This window comes from Danio rerio, chromosome 18, assembly GCF_052040795.2.
Source record: "Danio rerio strain M-AB ecotype USA chromosome 18, GRCz13ab, whole genome shotgun sequence".
Lineage (NCBI taxonomy): Eukaryota > Metazoa > Chordata > Actinopteri > Cypriniformes > Danionidae > Danio > Danio rerio.
This window is the reverse complement of record NC_141038.1, coordinates 52,462,501-52,477,863: the sequence shown is the minus strand read 5'-3', so window position 1 is coordinate 52,477,863 and position 15,363 is coordinate 52,462,501. Positions and strand designations below refer to the sequence as shown.

General features: G+C 37.3%; 1 protein-coding gene across 8 annotated transcripts in view; it reads left to right on the top strand.

The window, feature by feature from the left end:
• Positions 1-15,363, top strand: part of ltbp4 (latent transforming growth factor beta binding protein 4) — a 121,975-nt gene that overhangs the window by 34,068 nt on the left and 72,544 nt on the right. For 6 of the 8 annotated variants that reach the window (XM_087293410.1, XM_087293409.1, XM_087293412.1 and 3 more), the window contains exon 5: positions 4,816-5,022. In XM_087293410.1, coding sequence (XP_087149536.1) covers positions 4,816-5,022 — 207 coding nt within the window. Of the gene's footprint in view, positions 1-4,648; positions 5,023-15,363 lie in introns of those variants that run through there. The other 2 variants (XM_087293414.1, XM_087293413.1) reach the window with 1 other exon arrangement.

The following is a 15,363-nucleotide window of genomic DNA, read 5'->3' as shown; positions in this document are numbered from 1 at the left end:
TAAATTAATTATGTATAGGCTAATGGATGTCTGTGCGTACAACTCGTTTCCCTATCCACGAGAGCGAAAGTGAAAGTAAAGAATGAGGAGGCTCATCTCTTATTCTCGCGCTGCAGATGATCTGTTTAACTGTTTTCTAGCAAGTGAAGTGTTCAGTTTTTACAATTACAAAGTCCGTCATGTAAATAGCAAATGCACCATGGCGCGACGCAACTGACTCTTAAAGGGAATGGGAGATGAGACTCTGAATGGTTTAACTCATTAAGAGAATAAGCTCAACCCTGTTAGACCATGCGCCAACGCGCAAACTGGATTTTTCCGTCCTTAAAATAGCAAAAGTGGATTCAGACACGACCTTAATGCTTTTGCGGCCTGCGCTTTGCACTTTGCGCATAGATCGTGAAAATACAGCCCCTAAAGAGTTGTCTTTGAATGGCCTTAACGAGTCGTTAAATTTTAAAATATTTTGTGGTTTACCAATCCATGTCAACATGATCAAAGGGTCTGATTTGCATAATCTCCTCCTCCTGTGACAAATGTACATTCTAAACATCCGTTTCCGACATGAAATAGACACTGGAAGATCGATCAAAACAGACTTGGCTAGCTCTTGCATTCATTCATCCATCCATAAATTATTAGGAAACGTCCGTATTTATTATTTTATTTTATATTATTTATTTTAGCTTGTTGAGAAGAAAACTTAATAAACATTAAATCAAAATAAAATTAAATAAATTAATAGTTTTAAATAAAAACATTTTTGACCAGTAAGAGCAGAGTCGGCTAATGGAAGTGTGGGGTTTACACACCCTAAAGGTGCTCTATGTACAATTTTGACTCTTTACCATAGTGTTTCTATATATTTAAGCCATATTGTTTCCATATCCCAGAAACATTACCATATGTTTTCTGATATTTAAGAAACATCCTAAATGAGCATCCTTTTTTATCTGAAAAAGTTACACTCACCGGCCACTTTGTTAGGTACACCTTATTAGTACCGGGTTGGACCCTGTTTTTCCTTCAGAACTGCTTTAATCCTTCATGGTACAGATTGAACAAGCTACTGGAAATATTCCTCAGAGATTTTGCTCCATATTGTCATGATAGCATCACACAGTTGCTGCAGATTTGTCGGCTGCACATCCATGATGCCAATCTCCCGTTTCACCACATCCCAAAGGTGCTCTATTGGATTAAGATCTAGTGACTGTGGAGGCCATTTGAGTACATTGAGATGATTCACGCTTCATGACATGGTGTGTTATCCTGCTTTAAGTAGCCATCATCATATTCTGACAAAATTGCAATGTTTTCTGATCTTAGATGCATCTAAACCTGTTGTTGGAGACTCAATTTTAGGATACTTTACAGTAAAATAATATAAGAACTGCTCTTTATTTTTGTGACTGAGTAAATTGCTGGCTTTATACAGTATATTACCGTAATCCAGCTCTAGATTTTAAAAGCTCCTAATTGGCATCAATATGTTTTTCTATGCTACAGAATGTGATGTATTTCAGTAACTCCTTCTGATGGTTCCTGCATGATTGTACAGTAATTTAAATGATAAACCCCATTAGAGCGGGTCACATCAGTGCACAGACGCTCCGGAAAAACACAGCATTCATCACAAGCTTCCCCAAATCCACCATCAACATTATCTCACACAAGCATTCATACTTGGCAACACAAACCGGACAATAAAATCTTGATGAAGAGCTTTAAACTCTTGTGTAACGCTGCTGCATTCACTTCTCATCTCACTGACACACAGCTCAGTCCTCCTCTTACCCTGGTAAATATTTACAGTACATCGCATTAATTAACTGCTCTTACAATTATATATACAAAGGAGTATATACTCTGACATGTGTTCATGGTCAATAACACAAAATCAATAACACAAAAATAACACAGGTAAAAAAAGGTCAATAACACAAAAATGACTACTAAAATAAAAAAATGGGAACACTGTGATAACATTTCATTCATTCATTCATTCATTCATTTATAATGAATGAATAAATGAATGAATGAGTGAATGAGTTAAAATGTATTAATATTTCCATTTATTCATTCATCCATCCATCCATCCATCCATCCATCCATCCATCCATCCATCCATCCATCCATCCATCCATCCATCCATTCATTCATTCATTCATTCATTCATTCATTCATTCATTCATTCATTCATTCATCCATTCATCCATGCATCCATCTATTTATTCATTTATTCATTCATGCAATCATTCATTCAACTCTCTATTAATTCATCTATCTATTCATCCATGCATCCATGCATCCCTCCATTCATTCATTCATTCATTCATTCATTCATTCATTCATTCATTCATTCATTCATTCATTCATCCATACATTTGTTCATTCATTCATTCATCCCTCTATTTATTCATTTATTCATTCATGCAATCATTCATTTAGCTCTCTATTATTTCGTCCATCTATTCATCCATGCATCCCTCTATTCATTTATTTATTCGTACATTCATTCAACCAATCATTCATTCATTCATTCATTCATTCATTCATTCATTTATTCATTCGTTCATTCATTCATTCATCAATGCATTCCTCCATTCAATAATTAAAACATTCATTCATTAATTTATCCATTCATCCATTCATTCACTTATTCATTAATTAATTAATTAATTCATTAATTAATTAATTCAATTATTCATTCATTCAGGTGTCTATTTTTCTATTAATTAATTAATTAATTAATTTATGCATGCATCCCTCCATCCATCCTTCCATCCATTCATTCATTCATTCATTTATTCATTCATTTATTCATTCAGCCATCCATATATTCATTCATTCATCTATTCATTCAATCATTCATCCCCCATCCATTCATCCTTCCATTTATTCGTTCATTCATTTATACATCCCTACATTCATTAATCTGTTAATTAATTCTTTAATTCATTTATTCATTAATCCATGCATCCCTTTATTCATTCACTTATTTATTATTTATTTCCTTCATTCAGCCATTCATTTATTTAATCATTCATTCATTAATTCATTCATCTGTTCATTCATCCATTAATTAATTAATTGAGTCATTTATTCATCCATTCATCCATGCATCCCTTCATTCATTCATTAATCCATCCATCCATCCATTCATTCATTCATTCATTCATTCATTCATTCAATTATCCATGCATCCCTCCATTGATTTATTTATTAATTCATTCATTCATTTAGCCATTCATTCATTTCAAATTATAAAAAAAGAACAATTCTCTGTTTTGCAGGAATTTAGCAGTTATTTATTTTAATATTCGTGGCCTAAAAACACAGATTTTGTGGCAGCTTTTCTTAAAACTTGCGGCAACATTTGCTTCGATTCTTTTGTTTTGTTGTGAAAAAGCACCAAAAATCTTGTGATGTCAAGAAATATTAGAAAATATCGCAAGATTCTGGAGGGCTTTATTGTCATTATGTCAATTTTTGTAAAAGAGCAGGGTTAGCATTCTTCAAAACATCTCCTTTTGTGTTCCACAGAGGAAACAAAGACTTGAAGGTGTCTAGATGATTGAAAGACTGCCAAATGACAAAGCTGAAAAAAAAATACAGCCCTCCCTTAGTGGACAGCAAATACAGCACTCACCCTATGTATCCAGTACACACACACACACACACACACACACACACACACACACACACACACACACACACACACACACACACACACACACACACACACACACACACACACACACAAGCAGAGACACACACTCAAACACAGAAACAGGGATACACACAAGTGCTCATACACGGGTATAAACACACACGCAAACAGACAATTAACAAACACAAACACTCTCACACACTCATACACACACACACACACACACTTTCTCTTTCTTAAACACACACATTCACACACACTCTCTCAAACAAATGCACATTACATTAGACACACGTACACACACACAGACACACACACACTCAAAAACACACGCTCACACAAACGCACACACAAACTTAAACAAACATACGCTTAAACAGACACACACACACACAGACACACAGACTCACAAACACACTCTTAAACACACACACACTCTCTTTCTCTCTTTCTCAAACCCACACACTGACACACACACAGACGCTCAAAAACACACACGCTCGCACAAACGCACACACAAACTTAAACAAACGCACACTTAAACAAAGACACACACACACAGACTTACACACACACTCTCAAACACGCACACGCACACACTCACACTAACACTCTTTCTCAAACACACGCACTCTTAAACAAATGCACATTACATTAGACACATTCACACACACACACACACACACACACACACACACACACACATATATACTCTTTCTTAAACACACACACACACACACACGACCACACTATCAAACACACACACACACACACACACACACACACACGCACACATGAACCAGAGCTGAGCTCACTCAGTGTGCAGTGCCAGATCTCTCTCTCTCTCTGTTCCTCCTCCTCCAGAGTGTTTTCCACCCTCTGCTGCTCATATGTCAGAGCGCAAACACACACACTCACACACTCACACACACACACACACACACTCTCTCTCTCTCTCCTCATGTTCAGTGTTTCAGTGTGTTGATCTGTCAGTGAGCAGCAGGTCTGAAACACACAGCTCCATGGATCTCCCTCTCAGTCTCATTCACAGCAGATCCGGATACCAGAGGAGCGTGTGTGTGATGTGTGTGTGAAGGGCCTCGTCATGCATGCTCTGAGACTGTGCTTGTGTGTGTGTTTAGCCTCCGCTCAGCTCTCCTCGTCCGGGCAGCGGTCGGCGGTGGTCCGCGGTGGGTCGGAGCGGATTAAAGTGCTCTTCACTCCCACCATCTGCAGGCTGCGCTGCACTCAGGGACGCTGCACAAACTACTGCGAGAGCGGCAACGTCACCACCATCTACAACAGCGAGCGCGGGGGACACACGCCAGCGGGGTCCGGCTTCAGAGTCTGTGAGTGTACATCTCTATTATTTAAGCATTCAGTCGCTGGTTCAAGTCTCGGCTTATTCAGTTGGCATTTCTGTGTGGAGTTTGCATGTTCTCCCTGAGTTGGCGTGGGTTTCCTCCGGGTGCTTCGGTTTCCCCCACAGTCCAAACACATGCGCTATCGGGGAATTGATGAACTAAATTGTGCATAGTGTATGAGTGTGTTTGGGTGTTTCCCAGTGTTGGGCTGCTGCTGGAAGGGCATTCACTGTGTAAAACATTTCCCGCAATTAATCACAATCCCATAATGATAACACAAGAAGACAAAAACAAAACATGAACATTAACAAAAGGGGAATTGTACACTCACCGGCCACTTTATTAGGTACACCTTACTAGTACCGGTTGGGACTCCCTTTTGCCTTCAGAACTGCCTTTATCTGCTGCTGCATCCGCCTCAAGGTTGGCTGTGTTGTGTGTTCAGAGATGCTCTTCTGCAGAGCTCGGTTGTAACGAGTGCTTATTTGAGTTACTGTTGCCTTTCTATCAGCTGGAACCAGTCTGGCCATTCTCCTCTGACCTCTGGCATCAACAAGGCATTTGCGCCCACAGAACTGCCGCTCACTGGATATTTCCTCTTTGTCGGAGCATTCTCTGTAAAGTCTAGAGATGGTTGTGCGTGAAAATCCCAATAGATCAGCAGTTTCTGAAATACTCAAAGCAGCCCGTCTGGCATCAACAACAATGCCACATTCAAAGTCACTTAAATCCCCTTTTCTTCTCCATTCTGATGCTCGCTTTGAACTGCAGCAGATTATATTGACCATGTCTGTATGCCTAAATGCACTGAGTTGCTGCCATGTGATTGGCTGATTACAAATTTGCGTTAACGAGCAAAGTTTTTGCTAAATGAATACTTTATGGTGTGTATAATCTACTTAGATAAGGTAATTCTTTGTTTTCAACATGATAATGTTGTAGTATGACTGTTTATTACAGCACAGCTTACTGTAGTGTAAAATCAGGGCTTAATTTGTGCCGAAACAAGTCGGATCCGGATCTGGCACCTCTGAAATCTGATTCGGCAGCACATTTTTTACTAATTCCCCTCCTCACACGCACCCCTGCCCCGCTCTTCACCCCACTATTGCTTACCTTACTTTACCTTATTTTACTTTACTTTACTTTACCTTCTTTACTTTATCTTACCTTACCTTAGCTTACTTTACCTTATTTTACTTTACTTTACCTTACTTCTTTACTTTATCTTACCTTACCTTACCTTACCTTACTTTACCTTATTTTACTTTACTTTACCTTCTTTACTTTATCTTACCTTACCTTACCTTATTTTACCTTATTTTACTTTACTTTACCTTACTTCTTTACTTTAACTTACCTTACCTTACTTTACCTTACTTTACCTTATTTTACTTTACTTTACTATACTTCTTTACCTTACCTTACCTTGCCTTACTTTACCTTACTTCTTTATTTTACCTTACTTCTTTACTTTAACTTACCTTACCTTACTTTACCTTACTTTACCTTACTTCTTTACTTTACTTCTTTACTTTAACTTACCTTACCTTACTTTACCTTACTTCTTTACTTTCCTTACTTCTTTAATTTATCTTACTTCTTTACCTTTTCTTACTTTACCTTACTTTACTTTACCTTACTCCTTTACTTTATCTTACCTTACCTTACTTTACTTTACCTTACTTTACTTTACCTTACTTCTTTACTTTTCTTCTTTAATTTACCTTACTTCTTTAGCTTTTCTTACTTTACCTTATTTTACTTTACTTTACTATACTTCTTTACCTTACCTTACCTTACCTTGCCTTACTTTACCTTACTTCTTTACTTTACCTTACTTCTTTACTTTAACTTATCTTACCTTACTTTACCTTACTTCTTTACTTTACCTTACTTCTTTACTTTAACCTACCTTACCTTACCTTACTTTACCTTATTTTACTTAGCTTTACTTTACCTTACCTTACCTCTTTACTTTCCTTACTTCTTTAATTTATCTTACTTCTTTACCTTATCTTACTTTACCTTACTTTACTTTACCTTACTCCTTTACTTTATCTTACCTTACCTTACCTTACTTTACCTTTTTTACTTTACCTTACTTCTTTACTTAACTTTTTTTTGTGGGTTCACAAAGCATCACCACATTTTGCATTTAAATTTCTGACAGCAGTCAGTAGTATCTGGCACATGCACTTAACAGAGCTAGTGACGTCACTGTGAAGGGTGTGATAAGCGGGGTTTGGTGTATGCATTAATAGTCTTACATGTAGTCTCAGCTTGCATGTGCACCCGATCTGCAGCTAACTTTCCTTAATGCTTGTGGTTCCCTAAAGTGTCCACCTGATGGATGAGGTAAGAACTCATTGTAAAGGAGGTGAGAAACAAACTATTGTAAGAGTGAATGTAAATGGATTGAGCTTCTCCTGATGGAGATTTCAGGCTGCTCTGGTATAAATAGGTCACAGTGTTACTGGATTTCTGGAACCGGGTCTCTCTTGGAGCAAACACAGGAGTCGAATAAGAAACAGGTCTCAAGTGGAAAGAGAAGTGAACAAGTCTTACATAAATAGTAGAGAGAGTCACATAAAACAATACAATAAAGTACAAAGTATAGTGCATTTGAAGCGTACTATAGTAAAGCACTTCAGTGAATTTGTTGTGGTGATTCTACAGTTGCAACAACTACAATAATGTCAACAGATGACTCAATGCTGTAGTTTTCCACATCTAAACTAATGAAGCTACAATACACTACAGTTCACTGTAGTAAAAACTAAGGTAAGCTACAGTATTTATTACAGTTTATCAGTTACTTATTATTAATGCTACAGCATACTGGGGGAGTTGTGAAATATTGTATGGTTCAAAAACACTGAAGTATTTACACTAAATGACTATAGTTTTTACTTACAGGACAAAGCGTCTCTTGGCTTTGGCTCTCAGTGAGCTGGACTGTTTTATGAATGATTGTGTCTTAATTTATTCGTACCATGATGTTTAATGTCAAGACTCATGCTGTGAATTTAGTTGTGTTCGTTTTTTTCTAGATTATTCCTTGCAAAATATAATGGTACTACCATAAAATTATATATACAGAGTACCTTAAAATAATTTCATGTAAACTTGGGGACTACTATAAAAATGCCATAGTTATAGCATAGTATTATTTGACGTTTAAGTACTAATGTGTATGAATAAAATACTAAATATATAATATAATATAATATAATATAATATAATATAATATAATATAATATAATATAATATAATATAATATAATATAATATAATATAATATAATATAATATGTACAATGCCACACATAAAAAACCTTAATAAATAAACAAACAGAATGAATAAATAAATAAATAAAACTAAAGAATGAATGAATGAATGAATTAATTAATTAATTAATTAATTAATTATTTAATAAATGAATAAATAAATGAATAAATGAATGAATGAATGAATAAAATGAATGATTAAATAAATAAATAGATAAAATGAATGTATAAAAAATAAGGGAAATGAATAATTGTATACATGAAATGAATAAATAAATACAATAAATGAATAAATAAATAAAATAAATGAATGAATAAATAAATAAGTGAATAACGAAATGAATGAATAAGAAAATTAATAAATGCTTGAATGAACCAATAAATACATAAATGAATGAGTAAATGAATAAATAAATAAATGTATGAATGCATGAATAAATAAATAAATAAATGAATTAATGAATGAATAAACAAAATAGATAAATAAATAAGTAAATAAATAAATGAATGAATGAATGAATAAATAAAAAAAATTAATAAATAAAATGAATGAATAAATAAATAAATAAAATGAATGAATGAATGAATGAACAAAATGAATAAATAGAAAAATAAATTAATAAATACATAAATGAATAAATAAATAAATAAATAAACAACCAAAATGAATGAATGAATAAATAAATAAACAAAATGAATAAATACATTAAATGAATGAATGAACGAATGAACGAATGAATGAATGAATGAATGAATGAATGAATGAATGAATGAATGAATGAATGAATGGAAAAATAAATAAATGCATGGATGAATAAATAAAAAATGAATGAATTCATTCATTCGGTCATTCATTCATTCATTCATTCATTCGTTCATTCATTCATTCATTCATTCATTTATTCGTTCGTTCATTTAGTTATTTATTCATTGGTTCATTGGTTCATTCATTCATTTCTTGAAAAATGCAGGTGTAGAATTGATTTACTTGTGTTTAAGTTTAAATTAGTGTTTGAAGCGCACTGTGATCTCAGAGTTTTAGATCTGACTGAACATCCCCAATGACCAATACATAAAAGCAGAGGAAAACAGACAGAGACGAATGAGGAGAGAAAAGCTCACTAGATAAGAGTCAAAGATCTCCAGCACAGATGAATCAGTCTAAAAGAGAGTACATCATCATCATCATCATCATCATCATCTCTGCAGAGGAGCTCCAAACACAACAAACAGTGTGTGTGTGTGAAGGAGTGTTAATGGGTGTTTCCCAGTACTGGCTTGCAGCTGGAAGAGCATACGCTGTGCAAAACATATGCTGAATAAGTTGGCGGTTCATTCCACTGTGGTGACCCCCGATGAATAAAGGGTCTAAGCCGAAGGAAAATGAATGAATATGGCACAGCAAACTCTTCCGGTGATGAATTTTACACAGCGCGTTGGTCTGGTAAACACATGCATGTTACATAAAAGCTAGAGGTGATTTATCAGCGTCCTGTGTGGAGATAAACACTCGCGCTTGTTTGTGGCGTTGGAGGAATGGTGTTGGCCTCCAGATCAGAGCAATCACAGCTCATTAATGAGTGTTTCAAAGCTTCAGCCGGCTGTCAGAGCGTCTCTTTAGTGGACTGGATGGATTGTGGAGGAGCTTACGTCTTTTTCAGTGACTTCACGCTCGGTTTGGCATCAGGCTCGAGGCCAGAGAGCTGCTTGTAATTTTGCTCTGCCGATTCAGTCATTTGACAGCTGAATTACGACAACAAGACTGAAAATAATAGTTCATTGAGTTTGCAACGTTTTTTTAAGGTAAGTAGTTGCAAAAGTTAATATGGGCTGAATGTTAACAAACAAATCTAGTTGAACATTACTAAAATGTGTAGTGTTTGTTTATATTCAGCATATACATTGTTTGCAACTGCTTACATTAAAATAAAATCAATCTTTTTTTTTTTAGTGAAGGTTGATGATTCAAGTCTTTCCAGCCTGGTCTTTTTGTTTAGAAATACAGCTGCCATGTCTCTGATTATTTAGCTTTTATTAATACTCTGGTGGAGTCAGTAACTCTTATTAACGATTCGCTGATTCAAATGATCTGTTCAGAATGAACCTTCCTTTAAAGATTCATTCATTCATTCATTTCCTTCGGCTTAGTCTCTGTTTCATAGGTTGCCACAGTAGAATGAACCATTCTGCTGATTCAAATGATCTGTTCAAAGTGATTCTCATGTTAAAGATTCACTCAGAATGAATCACTCAGAGTGGACAGAGTTAAATCTCCTGTTAAAGATTCACTGATTCAAATGATCTAGTCAAAGTAAATCTGCAGTTAACAATCTACTGATTCAAATGATCCGGTCCGAGTGAATCTCCTGTTAAAGATTCACTGATTTAAATATTTTAGTCAAAGTAAATCTGCAGTTAACGGTTCACTGATTCAAATGATCCGGTGAGAGTGAATCTCCTGTTAAAGATTCACTGATTCAAATGATCTAGTCAAAGTAAATCTGCAGTTAACAATCTACTGATTCAAATGATCAGGTCCGAGTGAATCTCCTGTTAAAGATTCACTGATTTAAATATTTTAGTCAAAGTAAATCTGCAGTTAACGGTTCACTGATTCAAATGATCCGGTGAGAGTGAATCTCCTGTTAAAGATTCACTGATTCAAATGATCTAGTCAAAGTAAATCTGCAGTTAACGATCCACTGATTCAAATGATCCGGTCCGAGTGAATCTCCTGTTAAAGATTTACTGATTCAAATGTTCTAGTCAAAGTAAATCTGCAGTTAACGGTTCACTGATTCAAATGATCCGGTGAGAGTGAATCTCAGGCCTAAGATTCACTTGGAGCTAAGAGAGTGAATCTTCTTTTAAAGAGTCACTTGTTCAAATTATTAAATCAAAACAAATCTGCAGTTAACGATTCACTGATTCAAATAATCTGGTCAGAGTAAATCTGCAGTTAACAAATCACTGATTTAAACGATCTGGTCAGAGAGTCTCAAGTTAACGATTCACTGATTCAAATTATCCAGTCAGAGTAAATCTACGGTTTATAATTCACTGATTGAAATGATTTGGTCAGAGTAAATCTGCAGGTAACAATTCACTGATTCAAATAATCTGCTCAAAGTGAATCTCATGTTAAAGATTCACTCAGAATAAATCACTCTGAGTGAACAGAGTGAATCTCCTGTTAAATATACACTGATTTAAATGATCTAGTCAAAGTAAATGTGCAGTTAACGATTCACTGATTCAAATGATCTGTTCAGAGAATCAAGTTAATGATTCACTGATTCAAATGATCCGGTCAGAGTAAATCTGCAGTTAACGATTCACTGATTCAAAGGATCTGGTCAGAGAGTCTGAAGTTAACGATTCACTTATTCAAATGATCCAATCATAGAGTAAATCTAATTAGCAATACACTGATTCCATGTTTTAATCGATCTAATCAAAGCGAATCTGACTCAATATCAGGCAAGAACAAAGAGATCCTCTATAAAACTTCCAGAATTCTCCGGGATTGTTCCTCCTCTGGCCTGGAAGCATTTCATCTTCACCAAATGAATGCCATATGCTAGTGATTTCAGAGCGTCACTGCGACTAAAATAGTCCAAAACATGCAAAACACTGACAACCCACAGTTCATAAACATACAAATCCAATTCACAGTGATTTCAGTCTGAAATGAGCACTAGTGACAGTAAAACAGCACCATCTTTTATTATGATTACAGGGTCAGATTAATAAAAACCGATAGCTATGTGTCTTTCCTTGCACAGCTGGAAAATACTGAGTTCATTGTTGTGTATTGTGTACAGATCATTTGTGTTTTGGATGATGGTAATAAAAACATGGATCTAAAAACTAGTCTTGCAAGCATTGTGAAAGGCTGAGGTGTGTGTCCTGAGAACGGAGAAATCGAGTGTGTGTGTGTGTGTGTGTGTGTTCGGAGGGTTAATTCATTTACCTGTGTTGGACTGTAGGGCCCCTGAACATCTGCACCGGCAAAGAGCCAAACACTGTCACATGTCAGCCTCTACATGTGCACGCATACACGACTATATGTAACATTCAGCGCTCTGAACGCTTCATATGTTATTCCAGTTATTACAGTATGGAAAATCCCACATGCTGTGAAATTAGATGGAGTCAGTTCATGTGTGTTAATTGATTACAGAGCTTCATAACGCCGTACAGTAAACTCTTGAACCCTCTCTTCATGATACTGTAGCTTTACGTGTTTTTGTCAGTATTTTTACAAGGACACGAAACACGAAAGCAGGCTTTAAAAAGACTATTGTGGCGTTGTTCATTCATCCAAACTCACCGGCCACTTTATTAGGTACACCTGTCCAACTGCTTGTTAGCGCACATTTCCCATCAGCCAATCACATGGCAGCAACTCAATGCATTTAGGCATGTAGACATGGTTTAAGACGATCTGCTGCAGGTCAAAGCGAGCATCAGAATGGAGAAGAAAGGGGATTTAAGTGACTTTGAATGTGGCATGGTTGTTGGTGCCAGACAGCTGGTCTGAGTATTTCAGAAACTGCTGATCTACTGGGATTTTCATGCACAACCATCTCTAGGCTTTACAGAGAATGCTCTGACAAAGAGGAAATATCCAGTGAGCGGCAGTTCTGTGGGCGCAAATCTCTTGTTGATGCCAGAGGAGAATGGCCAGACTGGTTCCAGCTGATAGAAAGGCAGCAGTAACTCAAATAAGCACTCGTTACAACCGAGGTCTGCAGAAGAGCATCTCTGAACACACAACACGTCCAACCTTGAAGCAGATGGGCTACAGCAGCAGAAGAGCACACCGGGTGCCGCTCCTGTCAGCTAAGAACAAGAAACTGAGGCTACAATTCACACAGGCTCACCAAAACTGGACAATAGAAGATTGGAGAAACGTTGCTGCTCTGATGAGTCTCCATTTCTGCTGACACATTTGGATGCTCGGGTCAGAATTTGGCCTCAACAACATGAAAGCATGGATCCATCCTGCCTTGTATTAGCAGTTCAGGCTGGTGGTGGTGGTGTAATGGTGTGGGGGAGATTTTCTTTGCACACTTTGGGCTCATTAATACCAATTGAGCATGGTGTCAACGCCACAGCCTACCTGAGTATTGCTGCTGACCATGTCCATCCCTTCATGAGCACAGTGTCTCCATCTTCTGATGGCTACTTCCAGCAGGATAACACACCATGTCATAAAGCGTGAATCACCTCAGACTGGTTTCTTGAACATGACAATGAGTTCACTGTACTCAAATGACCTCCACAGTCACCAGAGATCATTCCAATAGAGCAGCTTTGAACGGGAGATTGGCATCATGGTTGTGCAGCTGACAAATCTGCAGCAAATGCTTGATGCTATCATGTCAATATGGAGCAAAATCTCTGAGGAATATTTCCAGTATCTTGTTGAATCTATGCACGAAGGATTAAGGCAGTTCTGAAGACAAAAGTGAGCCCAACCCGGTACTAATAGGGTGTACCTAATAAAATGGCCGGTGAGTGTATTTTCTCATTCTCAGTGTCTGTTATATATTCTCATTGGTCAGCGGATCTCTACATCAGCATGTGTTTCAGACACCCACTGAAATGAACTGATTTGCAGCCTCCTCTATTCAAGAAGACATTTAGCAGCATGTGTCTTCAATTTACCTCAGAATAGCTCTGCTTTTTCCTCCTTTGACTCTGTCGATGCAGTCAGCCTTGAACTTCACACACATGTGCCCAAAATCTGAGAGCATCCGTGCTCATAAACTCCTCTCCAAACATTTTTTATCTTCTATGTCCAATTTGAGTATTTCTTTTTAATCCTAAAACTGCCATGAAGTACATTAATTCATTATTGCTGTCTGATTTCTGTTCATAGTAGGTATGTGGCTCGGTTAAGTTGTTTAAACGTGTTTAAGTTCGAGTCTTGATCTCCTCCAGCTTCTCTGAATAATCTCTGAAGTGCAAATGAGGCTCGTCGTCCTCCACGCTGGACTTTCTCCAATCAAAATATCTTTCTTCTGTCAGGACTTTCATAATTCTGTTGTTTCAGTCACGCAGTGCGTATCCCTGGCCTTTCTTCATTTCAAAAGAATTTTATTTACATATTTCCCCCCGCTCTGAAAGTGTAGATTTGGCTTCCCGTTGTCCGCATGGAGCCAATATTTATGCGATGCTTTCGAAACTTTCGAATCTGTGGCGAGGCTAGAAAAGGAGAGAGTCCTGGTGGTTCAGTTTTATGAAGTGCGAAGGTGCTTTGGGCTGTTTGAGTTTAGCGGATGAGCTGAAAATCAAGTGTTCATGAACGCAGAACAGCTCATTCATCTGCTGACACACAAACCTCTGCCATATCAGACTCAAACAACACCAAACACTTATATGGAGAAAATACATGGAGAAGCCATGGCTAACAGGAGAGGTCTTCAACCTCCTGAAGGCTAGGAACACTGCCTTTAGAGCTGGAGATGAGGCGAGCCTAAAGTCAGCTAGAGCCAACCTTTCCCGTGGCATCAGAGAAGCTAAGAGACAGTACTCCAGAGGTATAGCCCATCGCTTTAATGACAGCAGGGACACACGGAGTCTGTGGAGAGGAATACAGTCCATCACAGACTACAAACCCCAACCACAGACATGTGACAGCTCCATCCCCCTGCTGAACGAGCTAAACAAATTCTTCGCTCGTTTTGAGGTACAAAACAGCACCATTGCACAGAAGATGCCACCTCCCCCTGGTGACCAGGTGATGACTCTGTCTCCGGACAGTGTGAGGAGGTCTCTCAGCAGGATTAACGCACGCAAAGCTCCGGGCCCTGACAACATCCCAGGTCGTGTACTGAGAGACTGTGCATCAGAACTCACTAATGTCTTCACAGACATTTTTAACATCTCTCTAACCCAGGCTGTTGTCCCCACCTGTTTTAAAGCCACTACCATCATTCCGGTCCCAAAAAACTCATCTCCCTCCTGCTTTAATGACTACCGTCCAATTGCACTGACTCCTATCATCATGAAGTGCTTTGAACGGCTTG